This window comes from Anabrus simplex, chromosome 6, assembly GCF_040414725.1.
Source record: "Anabrus simplex isolate iqAnaSimp1 chromosome 6, ASM4041472v1, whole genome shotgun sequence".
In the NCBI taxonomy this organism is placed as follows: Eukaryota; Metazoa; Arthropoda; class Insecta; order Orthoptera; family Tettigoniidae; genus Anabrus; species Anabrus simplex.
Window position 1 is genome coordinate 332,854,205 of NC_090270.1, and position 12,799 is coordinate 332,867,003.

Sequence of the window (12,799 nt, forward strand, 5' to 3'; positions counted from 1 at the left end):
GGGAGGCCTGCAATTAAACTCGCAAATAGTAATTTACATATTTTGGGCACTGCATTCCTAGTACATAACAGCATACAGAACTCGGTAATAAATTTTACATCACCTTCGGAACGTCTCTCTCTACTCACGGTTAAATGTGCTAACAAAGCCTACACACTGGTTAATGCACACGCTCCGGTGAACAGTGAAACTGACAAAAACAAAATTGAGAAGTTCTGGTTGCAACTCGAACGAGCACTCGCCAAGATACCTCAGCATCACGTTAAAATTCTCCTTGGGGACTTCAATGCACAAATCGGCAGGGAACGAGAATACAGAAGCATCATTGGGTGCTTTTCAGCACACAAGAAGACTAATGCCAATGGACATCGCCTAATCAACATATGTAGAATGGCTAACCTCCAAATAATGTCCACACACTTTAAGAAACCTCCGTGGAAAATGACCACTTGGAAATCACCAATCAACTACATAGGTGAATACCAGATTGATCACGTAGCCATCACAAGAAAATACTCTCCTGAAATCATGAATGTACGAGTTCGCAAGGGTTACGTAGAGTCCGACCACCATCTTTCACAAATCAAAGTCCGCTTCAGACCTAACCGGAAAAGTTATCAGAAACCTAAAATACCACGCATTGATCCAGAATACTTAAAAGATCACGCACAGGAATTCATGGAATCAATGCAGACTAACACAGAAACATGGGACACCCTTCTTGCAACCATTCAAGACTCAGCGAAGAAACTTGGCCAACCTCCACGAAAACGTAAACACAGGTGGTGGACTGCCGATTGCGATAGAGCTCTGGAATCCCGCATGCAAGCCTGGAAGAATTGGCATAGTCACCAAACACCAGAAAATTGGAGTAACTTCAAAGAAATACAGAAGCGAACGGCCAAAACTATTAGACGAGTTAAACGTACCTACCACCTCAATAGATTGTCGGAAATCGATTACGATTTCAAAAGGAACAACACTCGAAATTTCTATAGAACTTTTAGAGAAGAACTGACTAACTACAAACCCCCTAGTATTTGTTTTCGTCGCATCGATGGAACACTTGAGCCGAATACAAAAGCCAACTGTGAAATCTTAAAGCAGTACTTTGAAGCGTTACATAACTGTGAACCTCCTGCCGAAAAACTGCAATTCAGCATATCCACCCCAAACCATGACTCACTTCCACCAACACATGACGAGATACGGAATATTGTATTAAATCTGAAAAACAACAAAGCACCAGGGGAAGATGGTGTAACTGCCGAGATGCTCAGGATCGGAGGTGAGGTCATTATTGACCGATTACAAGCCATCATTGCGGATATATGGGAGAGCGAAATCATACCTGCAGAGTGGACAGCTGCTTTGATTCATCCTCTACACAAAAAGGGTGACAAGACAGATCCGAACAATTACCGAGGTATCTCTCTACTCTCAATTGCTTACAAAGTATTCTCTCGTGCTCTCCGTACCAGATTAGAACAACAGATAGAATGGAAGATTGGAGAATACCAGGCGGGCTTCAGACCTCACCGATCGTGCGCAGAACAGATCTGGAACCTCAAGATGATTCTCCAACATCGCCAATCAATTCGAACAGTGGTCACTTTTGTTGACTTTAAAAAAGCTTACGACTCGATTGACCGTGCCACCCTATTAGATGTACTTCATGAATATGGTGTTGACAACAAAACAACGAAGTTAATCCAACAGACTTTAACTAACACAACTTCTAAAGTGAAATTCATGGGCGAAATCTCCGAATCATTTGAGATAAGAACAGGCGTGAGGCAGGGTGATGGATTATCTCCACTGCTGTTCAATCTTGTACTAGACAAGATCGTTAGAACATGGGAGAAAGAAGTACACGGGATAAATATGGGAACGAGAGATAAGCGAATCAATATTAAGTGCCTTGCCTTTGCTGACGACCTAGCAATAATCACCCGCACTCCGGAGGAAGCCAGATCCGCTCTTGAGAATCTGCATGAGATTGCTATTAAGACTGGCCTCCAAATATCGTATGAGAAAACACAATACATGGACTCCAAGAACACCAATGTGGATTCACTTGGGACCAAATATGGCAATATCACACGAGTTAAACATTTCAAGTACTTAGGTGAAATCATCGGAAGCACTGGTAACGACAGGATAGCCAACAAAACCCGTGCCGAAAAATTACGTAAAGCCTACACAGTCACCTGGAATATCTACAATAAGAAATCCCTTTCCATCCAAGCCAAGCTGCGTCACTACCATACAGTAGTTCTTCCTGAAGCACTCTACGCGATTGAAACATCAACACTGACCATCAATATCAATGGCATCGAGAAAATGGAACGGCAAATACTTAGGAAAATATTTGGACCAAAGTTCCAAGATGGAATATGGATGCGAAAAAGCTCGGAAGAACTCTACTCGCTGACCGAAAAATTCACTTCAATCGCCCGGAAAAGATGTATGCAATTCTACGGACATCTAGCACGAATGGACGACTCGCGACTGACCAAGAAAATCTTCCTCATTATCAGCGGAACCCGACAAAATAAAGTACGGTGGCTTGCTGACACCCAAAAAGATCTCGCAGAAGTCGGCGTTGACCCACTGACAACTACACGGGCTACATTTAGACACAAAATTAACTTGCACAGCTTTGAAGCCAGACAATGTACAAGAAACTTGAAACTCCAGGAGGCATGGACTCAAGAAAGACGACAGACTCACAGTGCGAGGATGAAGAAGTTTTGGGAGGACAAGAGAAACAAGAAGAAGAATGCTAACTAATGGTTCTACGTGCTCCTTAGAGGGCCTAATGCACATATATATATATAATAATAATAATAATAATAATAATAATAATAATAATAATAATAATAATGATAATAAAGGTGATGAGAAGTAGGCACGTATTTAGAAATGTATCTCCGGGGATTTCTGGCACCATTTTGTCGAGGGTTGATATTTTGCCTAAATTTTGCGAATTCAGAATATTTATCTTTAAAGTACTGCTGGTGTTATACAAGATTTACAGGGATGTGATAGGACATGCAGATTACTATTGAGTTGTTGTTGTTGTTGTTGTTGTTATCATGTAGTTGCAGTAAAGGATTTCAATAAGACTGATTGTTAGTCCAATGTGAAAAATGAAAACCTTCAACCTGTTTTCCAGTCTTTGACCGGGTCAGGGATGTAATGAATGAAACATATATAGGCTGTTATTACAATGGGGTCGCCACTCCCAAGGTGATTTGTTAATGAATGATAAATGCTATGAAATGATAATGGAGAGTGTTTCTGGAATGAAAGATGACAGGGAAAACCGGAGTACCCGGAGAAAAACCTGTCCTGCCTCCGCTTTGTCCAGCACAAATCTCATATGGAGTCACCGGGATTTGAACCACGGTATCCAGCGGTGAGAGGCCGACGTGCTGCCGTCTGAGCCACAGAGGCTTGTTAGTCCAATAATACTTCCTTATTTGCATATAATCGAATAACAAATGAAAAAGAATGCTATCCAACTCCTGTCCAGCTCACTGTATGATTTATATATTCAGACAACGTCAATTCTAGTGGACGTTGATCACCTAGTGACTTCACCTTGGAACATAAATTATTCACAAATAGGCTGGCATAAAACTGAGGAAATTTGAGAGGGGGACCCTTTGGACCCTCCCCCCATAAATACATCCTTGACAATAAGGTATGCAATGATTATAGAGGGATCAGCAAGGTGACAGGAAAGTATGTAATGATTATTGAGGAATTTCATTCAAATCACAAGTAGAAAAATTATTTGAAAAGAAGTTGGAAAGGAGAATGAGAATGAAAGGTGGAAAGACAGTAGTAGAAGTAGTGGAAATGGAAGTTCTAACAGTAGACCCCATCTTTAGAATGAGACAACAGATGGAAATGTGGAAGAGAAATGGTGATGAGTAATGACATCCTCGATTTAGGAAAAGCATATAATACCATTCCCAGTATAAAAGTATGAAAATTCATGAAACAGAAGGAATTTGGACAATGAATGTTCTAAAACATCCAAGCTCCAACAGTTGTTGCAGCAGTGTCCAGGCAGTGTGCTGTCGTCGTTGTCCATTGTGGTAATGGATGAAATTGTGTAGGAGCCGAAGGAAAATGTATGGGGTCAGTGATATTGTTTGCAGATGACATTATAGTGTGGGGAGGAAACCTAAGGGCAGTACAGTTGCAGCTGTTCATGTTGAGTAAGGATATTGGTAATTATGGGGTAGGATGGAAATAAGCATGGAGAAAAGCAAGACATTGGTGCTGACTTGAGGACAAATAGAAGGGAAAGGTACTGTGAAAAGGCCTTGAAATTGTGAAAAGCTTCTAGTACTTGAAAAGCAGCTGATGTAGGATTGGGCATGGAGATCAGTAAAAGGATACTAGAGGGACATGCATTTTACCAGGGTGTGAGGAACTTGATCTGGAAGAAAGAAGTATCAAGGAAATGTAAAGAGATGATTTACAAGATGTATTACTGCTCCATACCGATATATACAGCAGAGACCTGGACACTGGCCAAAAAAAAAAAAAAAAGGCAGGAGAGTAAAATCCAGGCCAGTAAGATGACATTATTAAGAAGTATGAAAGGAAAGACAAGGAAGACAGAGTAAGAAATGACTATATCAAGAAGGGAATCAGAATAGAACAGCTTTCCAGCAGAATGGAGAGAAATAAATTGAGATGGTTTGGACATATTAAGACGGTAGGAGGAAGGATACTGAAGCAGATAACAGAGAATGAAGTTGAAGGAAGGAGAACTCGAGCTTGGCCCAGACTGAGGTGGTTTGATTCGATCAAGAACAGTATACTGTAATAAGAAGGAATCTGAATTGGAACACAGTACAGGAACAGCAATGGTTGGAAAAAGGAAGTTCGAAAGGTGCCATTAACATCTCAACCTAGCTGGAACTGTAAAAGAGAAATTGATGATAATGAATATGGAAGTACACATTTTCTTACTCCTTTGTCCTTTATAAATGGTCCACTCCAGAACATACCATGAAAGAAAACTTGTGGTTGTGGACTCTAGAAAACATTCTATTGTGTTTTTTTGTGTCTCTCTTTGAACTACTTATAGAGCTGATCCTTCATATTTTTAAGTTGCCAGTCATTCAGCTATGAATTTATAAATTAAATGTCCTTTAGTTCTGTTTTTTTGTGTTGACATAACTGTGCAAGACTATTCAAACTTGTCTAAAGATTTGGTGAGGATGCGCTTTTTTGTTAAACAGTGTACAAAATATTGCTATGTTGTACTCTATCTTTTTGTTTACAGCATATGAAACTACACTGCAGGAAGGACTGCATTTTGAGAAGAAGATTTTTGATGCTACTTTTGCTACTGTAAGTTATTTCATGCAATTATTCCCATTAATTCCTTCTTTACTTTTTGTAGACTAGTGTACGGTGTGTATCTGCCGCCCTAAAAAAGTTTTCCAAAGATGTTATGAGTAAAAATATAGTGTGGAACCTAATTCAGACTAAACGCACGGTGTTTGTACTCTGCGCTGCGTCAGCCAAACTTATGTCATACTCAGCTGCCCTGGTTTAAGCGTGTATACAATCTTATATGAAATCTTACCTTATAAACGATGCTGGAAGTGTCGTCCTTCCTGGGTTATACAAGGCATTCTGTCTGGTAACCACATTCTGACTGATGTGAGTGAGTTCTGCCATTGTAATGTTTGTGATTTCATTTGTAATATTTTCTTTCAGTTTACCCCACAAGTAAAAAATGACACTCTGTTAGATCTAGAGAACAAGGTGGGGGGGGGAATAGACCAGCACTGATCATTCTGTCTGCAAACACTTCCAGGGTTGTAAGATGGGAGTCTTCTGCTGTATGAGTAGGGCTGAATCTTGTTGAAACACCCACGCGATTTTTCTTCATCCGTTAACTGATGGAAGAACGGCGTTAAAATGTCATCTTGGTACCTCTTTGCATTTACTGTCATCTCGAAAAAAAAAAAAAAAAAAAGGCCTAATTATTAGTTTTGCACTAACAGCACACCAAACACCAATCTTCCTGTCATAATGAGGGACTTTATTAATGCCGTTAGGAATTTCTGCACACCAATAGCGAGAGTTATGACTGTTCACACAACCATTAAGATGAAACCAGGCCTTGTCTGAAAAGAACACAAGCTGTGGGTCGAATAAACGATCATTCATTGATGCAGGATACCACTCGCAATATCTCATTCTTGTGGCTGGATCGACAGGTTTTAAACAATGGCCCCTTGTAAACCTGTACGGTTTGATGTGTAACAGCTTTGTAGCTCTGTGTGCAGAACAAACCGAAACTGATATGAGTTATGCTAATTTTGTGTGTGATTTATTCAGTGACCGTTCAAGATTCACACCTCTGCTAAATTTATTTACAATTACATGAATCTATGCTCGTGAAGGTGGCATTTCACCAGGAAATTGCTGAACTAATGCATCACGGACCCGTCGAGCCGACTCTTACTTAAAATAAATTTTACATACAAAAATACAGTGTTGCAATGATAACTGTCTTGTCATGTTAACAGCTGAGATTCAGACTGGCAACTCATGTTTGCCAGAATTAAATTGAAACAAGAAATGAAGTGGTTCAACCTATTCAATACAAGTAAATAAGAAATGTAGTATTACATTCTTATTTGGTTAAAAACGGTACCGGTTTTGACCACCAATCTGGGTGATCATCAGCCGATTAAAAATACAAAATCGATGCATAGCAAAACAAAAAATTAAAGGATAAGTCTTTCACAAAAGCAGTTCAAGAAGCAATATAAGACAATAGGGATTAGCACTGCGCGATTTTAAATAATGAAATCCAGAAGAAGTCGAAGATCAGTCACTTATATGTAGCAAGGCGCAAGTCCCTGTAGAGTAGCACAACACACACAATGTCCAGCACTGTGCCTTAAAATGTTTATGAGAAGAGGTGAACAGTTCATTGAATAAGCCTGCAAACACTGCCAGGCGCGAAGTCACAACACGATTTAATAAATTTGAAGTCGAACGTGTGCAGGCTGCTTGCAAGGTCAAAAACTGTGTGTGTGCCTCCCATACTGCAGCTGCCGCAGCGCAGAGTACAAACACCGTAGATTCAGTTTGGGTTTATATGAGAGACCCTGTACAAAAATTAGTTATATTTTATTTTTTCACGTTATGTGCTTTCATTTATGTAATGTATGAGCAGATTTTAAGCATAACACAGTCAGTATTTACTTGTTTGTTCCAGTTTTTAGTACAATTTTATCTCATATTCTTTTCAATAATGGCTTCAAATTGGAGGGAAATAATGAGTGGAAGAAAAATTAAATGCTAATGCACCATTCAGAATAAGATTTTATGGACTAACTTTTGTGTAGTAAACTTCTGATGACATACTCTATTTACCACATAATGGATGAACATTTCCCCCCAATTTTGATAACAAAAAAGTTATGGTGTATCTCTTATGTGGGAAAGAATATGTAACAAAATTATTACCTGTATTAAAAATCTCCCCATCTCAAATGTGAAGTAATGGGTGGTATCATTAGCAACTAGTAGCAACAAACAGTGTAGAACTTAGAACGAAAGCTCAGGTAGATTGAGCAGATATGAAGTTCTCCAACTCATCGAGGGGAAAATTGAAGGAAAATGATCAGTTGGGAGATGGAGAAATTCCTGGTTTAAAAATGGGAGGCTTTCGCATATAGGACCCCTTGCTTTTTGCAGCTATAAAAGTCTAATACACGAGGAAATACAGTATATTGACAGGGTACTTAGTTCAGAGGTTGTTCCTCTGATAGCCAATGTTGTAGATGACATATTTCAGCAGGACAATGCCTTTGATTTCATTGTATGTATCTGTATGACATCATAGCATTACAATGGCCCACTAGGTCATCAGACCTAAGGTCTGTTGAACTTGATGGGTAAACAAATAAACAACTCCCATCAGTCACCCTGTATTGTGAGACAACTGCAGCATGCATGGGTCACAAGTCCACAAGAGGTTACCTAGGGCCCTTCTTACGTTATGCTCCAAAGAATTCAGCAATATATTGCAGCTCCAGCTGGTCACACTCTGGACTGACTTGCTGAAACATCAGCACAGAGCAACTAGAAAACATTATTTCATCACTGCATGTGCAATTGCACTTTCATGACATTGCAGTTTCCATTTTGAGCTGTGTATATGATTGAATTAATTAATTAATTAATTAATTAATTAATTAATTAATTAATTTATTTATTTATTTATTTATTTATTTATTTTCTGTCTATAATCTTTGTATGAAAGTAATAATTTTTATTGTTCATTATTGCTTCCTGCAGTTCTCTTGTCAGTAGTATGATATGTGTGTACATCATACCAACATATCTAATTTTCATTGATTATTCATCTCTTTCAGGAGGATCGCAAGGAAGGAATGACAGCATTTGTTGAGAAACGACCTCCAAAGTTTACCAACAAATAGAAACGACCTCCAAAGTTTACCAACAAATGAGTTTCAATTTTGAGCAGAGAGGTCTGTTAGAAATATTCTTTTTTTTTCTTTAGTTACAGTATTTGTTGAATGATTTCGTAGGAAAATATTTTTCTTCGTAAAATATGGCTCTTAACTCATGTGTTCTTTGTTACAGCTTGCTTCTTTACCTGATAAGGAACATTTTCCTTGTGGAAACTTTTGAAACTACAAACCTACTAGGGAACTAAGACTGTATTTTTGTTGAATTTTTTTACTTGTTATATAATTAAATTTGTATGATGACCCTTCAATAAAGTTTTATTTTTACTACTTTGTAAATTATATCCTATTTATCTTGACATTCTTTCGTTCTGTTATCCAGCCAGTTGTCACTGGAGAATGATAATTTATTACGTTAAGGGACACAGAATATACAGCAAATAAAATTATTTCTGAATGTTTCACGTACTGTTTTCAAGGTCGCAACAAAAACCGAATCATATCCAATACTTGTTTGTTACTTAAATTCTTTATTGGTTTTGCGGATGTCACAAAACATTAGTCTTCTGTTGTGTAGCTTTTTGCCACTTAAGGCCGGTTCTACCATCTGCTGATAAAGTGGCTGGCTGCTGGCTGGGAGGTAAACTACTTGGGTGTAAAGCAGCTGGTACTTTGCCTTGCGTACAACCACCTCCGCGCAAGCGCTAGGTAGCTACCTGGAGCTAGACACTGATACATGGAGTTGGCTAGACTGATTTTCAGCATCATCTCGCTTTCGAGTGTGGTGTTATCTATCGTCAGACGTATGAAGTTCATTTCGATTCTCTTATTTTCCTGTGCATGCATATGCTGATTATCACCAAAAAGCCTAATTAAGGGGAGTCTTAAGAGTTATGGACAACGATTAATGTCAAGCTAATAATATAGATGTTGATTCCCATAGGGAATTTAAAATATTTGTCCTGAATGTGTAAATTTATAATACCATAATAACGGACCATTATATTGGTATTATAAATTTACTCATTCAGGACAAATATTTTAAATTCCCTATGGGAATAAACATCTGTATTATCTGATGGCCAGGCAGGCATCAATTTTTAGAAATAAGACATAGCTCTCATAGTGCATGGCACTGCTGGTGACTTCAAGTAGCCTATGCAGTGGCCTCCACGGTATGCACTAGCCGTGCGTCTTGGGTGGTGTGCTAAGTCCCAACTTATGAGCCTAACTTAGCACACGAGGGCGAAACGCAGGCAAGAATGAGTTAGCTGGAAAATTTATAATGTCCAATAACGGACCATTATATTGGTATTATAATGTCAAGCTTTCGTGATTTTAATCTATAAGCTTCAAAATCAATACCTAATTGGGATTAAAATCTCGAGATTACATTTTCTTACGCCAGTTATAACCTGTCATGTAAGACAGCGTTTTTGGGAAGTATTCTCATAGTAGATTGGTCAAGTTGCTCGCTCCATAATAGAAAGTACGCAGGTTTTCATCGTCTTTCTAATTTACATTTAAAAATTTATTTTCGTTCCCTGCGGTTGTTCTTAACTCTCTTTTACGCGCTTCCATTTATGTATATACACACACATCTTCCTTACGGACTTATTGCCTTTGAGCATTCTATCTGCAGGGGAATTGATTAAGTATCTCCACGATGCTCTATTTGTAACTAGCTCTGTGACCTTGTTTAGTTCCACATACTTCCATTTAATGATAATGCATTTCATTCTAACGTTTAACTTTATGAAGATAAAGTTGGAAGATACTGTGAATATAACTACTCGGGGTAAATATCCATTCATAGAAGAGGAATTCGGGAATGGAATAGTTTCCAATTTCTTCGAAATCATTTACAAGAAGACTATGTAAACAACTGATAGGGAATCTGCTACCTGGGTGACAGTCCTATATGCTATATTAATCATAACATCACTTTCTATAAGTAGCACACACATAAAGCATTTTCCTAGTGGACATAATATTGTGATTAAACATTTCAATGAAATATATAATTAACAAGAGAATGTATGAAAAGAGACATACAGATATATAATTAACAAGAGAACGTATGTAAAGAGACATACAGATTAATACAACGCTAATAATAAAAATAAAAAAAAAGATTTGTCATAATGACGAATCGAACCTGCATACCTCGTATTATGAAATGAGTGCGTTATAGATGTTGATTCCCATAGGGAATCAGAAATATTTGTCCCGAATGAGTAAATTTATAATACCAATATAAATGGTCCGTTATTGGACATTATAAATTTTCCAGCTAACTCATTGATGGTTGCCAGCGTTTCGCCCTCGTGTGCTAGGTTCAGGTAGCCTACGCAGTGGCCTCCACGGTATGCACTAGCCATGTGTCTTGGTAGGTGTGCTAGGTACCAACTGACGAGCCCAACCTAGCACACGAGGGCGAAACACTGGCAACCAGGAATGAGTTAGCTGGAAAATTTATAATGTCCAATAACGGGCCATTTATATTGATATTATGAGTGCGTTAGGCATTACGCTACGAGAAAACTTGGGATAACAGCGATACATACACCAGCTTATTCCTGGTGTCTGAAAACTGAAAAAGTAGAAAATTAAAGCGCATTTGAAATGATTTCCAAATAGGTTTTGATTTTATATCCTTTTAGAGTTTCTTTGCGAAAGCTTGACGTATTAAATGTCTTCCTTACGCTACCAATGTGAGAGGCTGGTATGACCGTTGCAACTCGAGGGAAGCATTAATGTTCAAAATCCTGCGATACAATGTCGATCACTGTTACAGTATCATGCTTTTTTCAGTATACTAAGCTAATTTAAGTTGTATGTCGCCAGAAATACAGCTAATAATGTTCAGCTCTCAAAACTTGCCCGGATCGGGCCCTCACAATGGCCAATAAATTACGCACCGGGTAACTTTGATTTATGCTGCTGATAGCGCTACCTGGGAGTAGTCGAACGGAAACATCCTTTTACGCGAAGGGCAAATTACTCGCTACTTTACCAGTAGGTGGTAGAACCGGCCCTTAGTTGTACAAGGTTTTCTCTGTACTGAATTTAAACATTTTGGAGTAAGCCTCTGATTTAAACATTGTTTGAGAAAGTTAATATCCTTGCCAATTTGGACACTTTTAGTTTTAAGTTCAAAACTGTCATAGGTCATAAACTTCATGGTTCTGATCCGTATTGAATTGTAAGTACAATATAATTATTAAATTAATGTAGTAATGGTCCACCTTTCAATACTATAATATGTAATATTCTAAATTACATCAATTAGGGACTAGTTTCGGCCGGGGCTGGCCATCTTCAGCCTTAATATAAAACACCTAATAACTAAACAAATGTACATGCACACAATTGACATAAAACAAATGAAAACAAATATATACAAAGTGACATTAAAAACTGGGATGGAATTATGAATAAATTTGAAAATAAACTAGGTTCCAACATCTTGAGTATGCTCATCATTGAGAAATAATTTCAAGTATTAATTTATATACACAGAATTGTTAGTTCTAATACTGCTGATCATTAATATTGTAACCGTCCAGGCTTCTCCAGCCCTACTAATTTAATATAATATAATTTTACGCGATATCATTTGATATCAAGTTTATCCGCCATCGGCAATTATTTGTAATAACATATTTATTCAACATCAATCATTTGTAATCAAGGCTTTTTGGAATCATATTGTATATATGATAATATTGTTTTATTATTTAAATTATTATATTATGTAGGATAACAATTCATTATGTTGTAAATACGGTCAATATGTTGAGACATAGTTGTTTTCATTTCATCTCATGTTTGTGTATACGGAGGGTTATTCTTGAAGCTTGGGATTTTGCTTGAGTCATGGGTTTATTTTATGACCAAGGCTAGTAAACAGCGACCCGTGCGCGAGGCTTGCAAGCTGGTCAGCTATATCATCGCCACGCCTTCTGGACTTGTCGAGGAAGAAGAAAAGGGGAGTTGATGCTTCGATCTATCGAATCAGATACTTCGTTGTATATGAGTTTTGAGATTGAACTGTTACCAAGAGTGGGGGTGAGCCCGGATATATACTGATTCTCTACACGAGAACGGGACCTAACGACCTTACAACCTTACAACCTAACTACGTGTACTCCATCACTACTACTTCTACTGTGAACATCTACTTTGTACATCGTGATTTGATTTTTGAAACAGTGTGTGGTCACTCCGCGACATAGTTACTTTTGTACAATGTGTTGTCGATTCGGTTATGTTATCGGATCTACGAGAAACGAAACAAGCTTATGGCTTGT

The 12,799-nt window shown here is 38.1% G+C and overlaps 1 protein-coding gene across 1 annotated transcript in view; it reads left to right on the forward strand.

Annotated features, from left to right (window-relative positions):
- Positions 1-8,495, forward strand: part of Echs1 (Enoyl-CoA hydratase, short chain 1) — a 98,018-nt gene extending 89,523 nt beyond the window's left edge. Inside the window, exons 6-7 of the mRNA XM_068228305.1 lie at positions 5,312-5,379; positions 8,430-8,495. Of these exons, the coding sequence (XP_068084406.1) occupies positions 5,312-5,379; positions 8,430-8,495 (134 nt within the window). The remainder of the gene's footprint in view (positions 1-5,311; positions 5,380-8,429) is intronic.
- Positions 8,496-12,799: the final 4,304 nt, after the last annotated feature.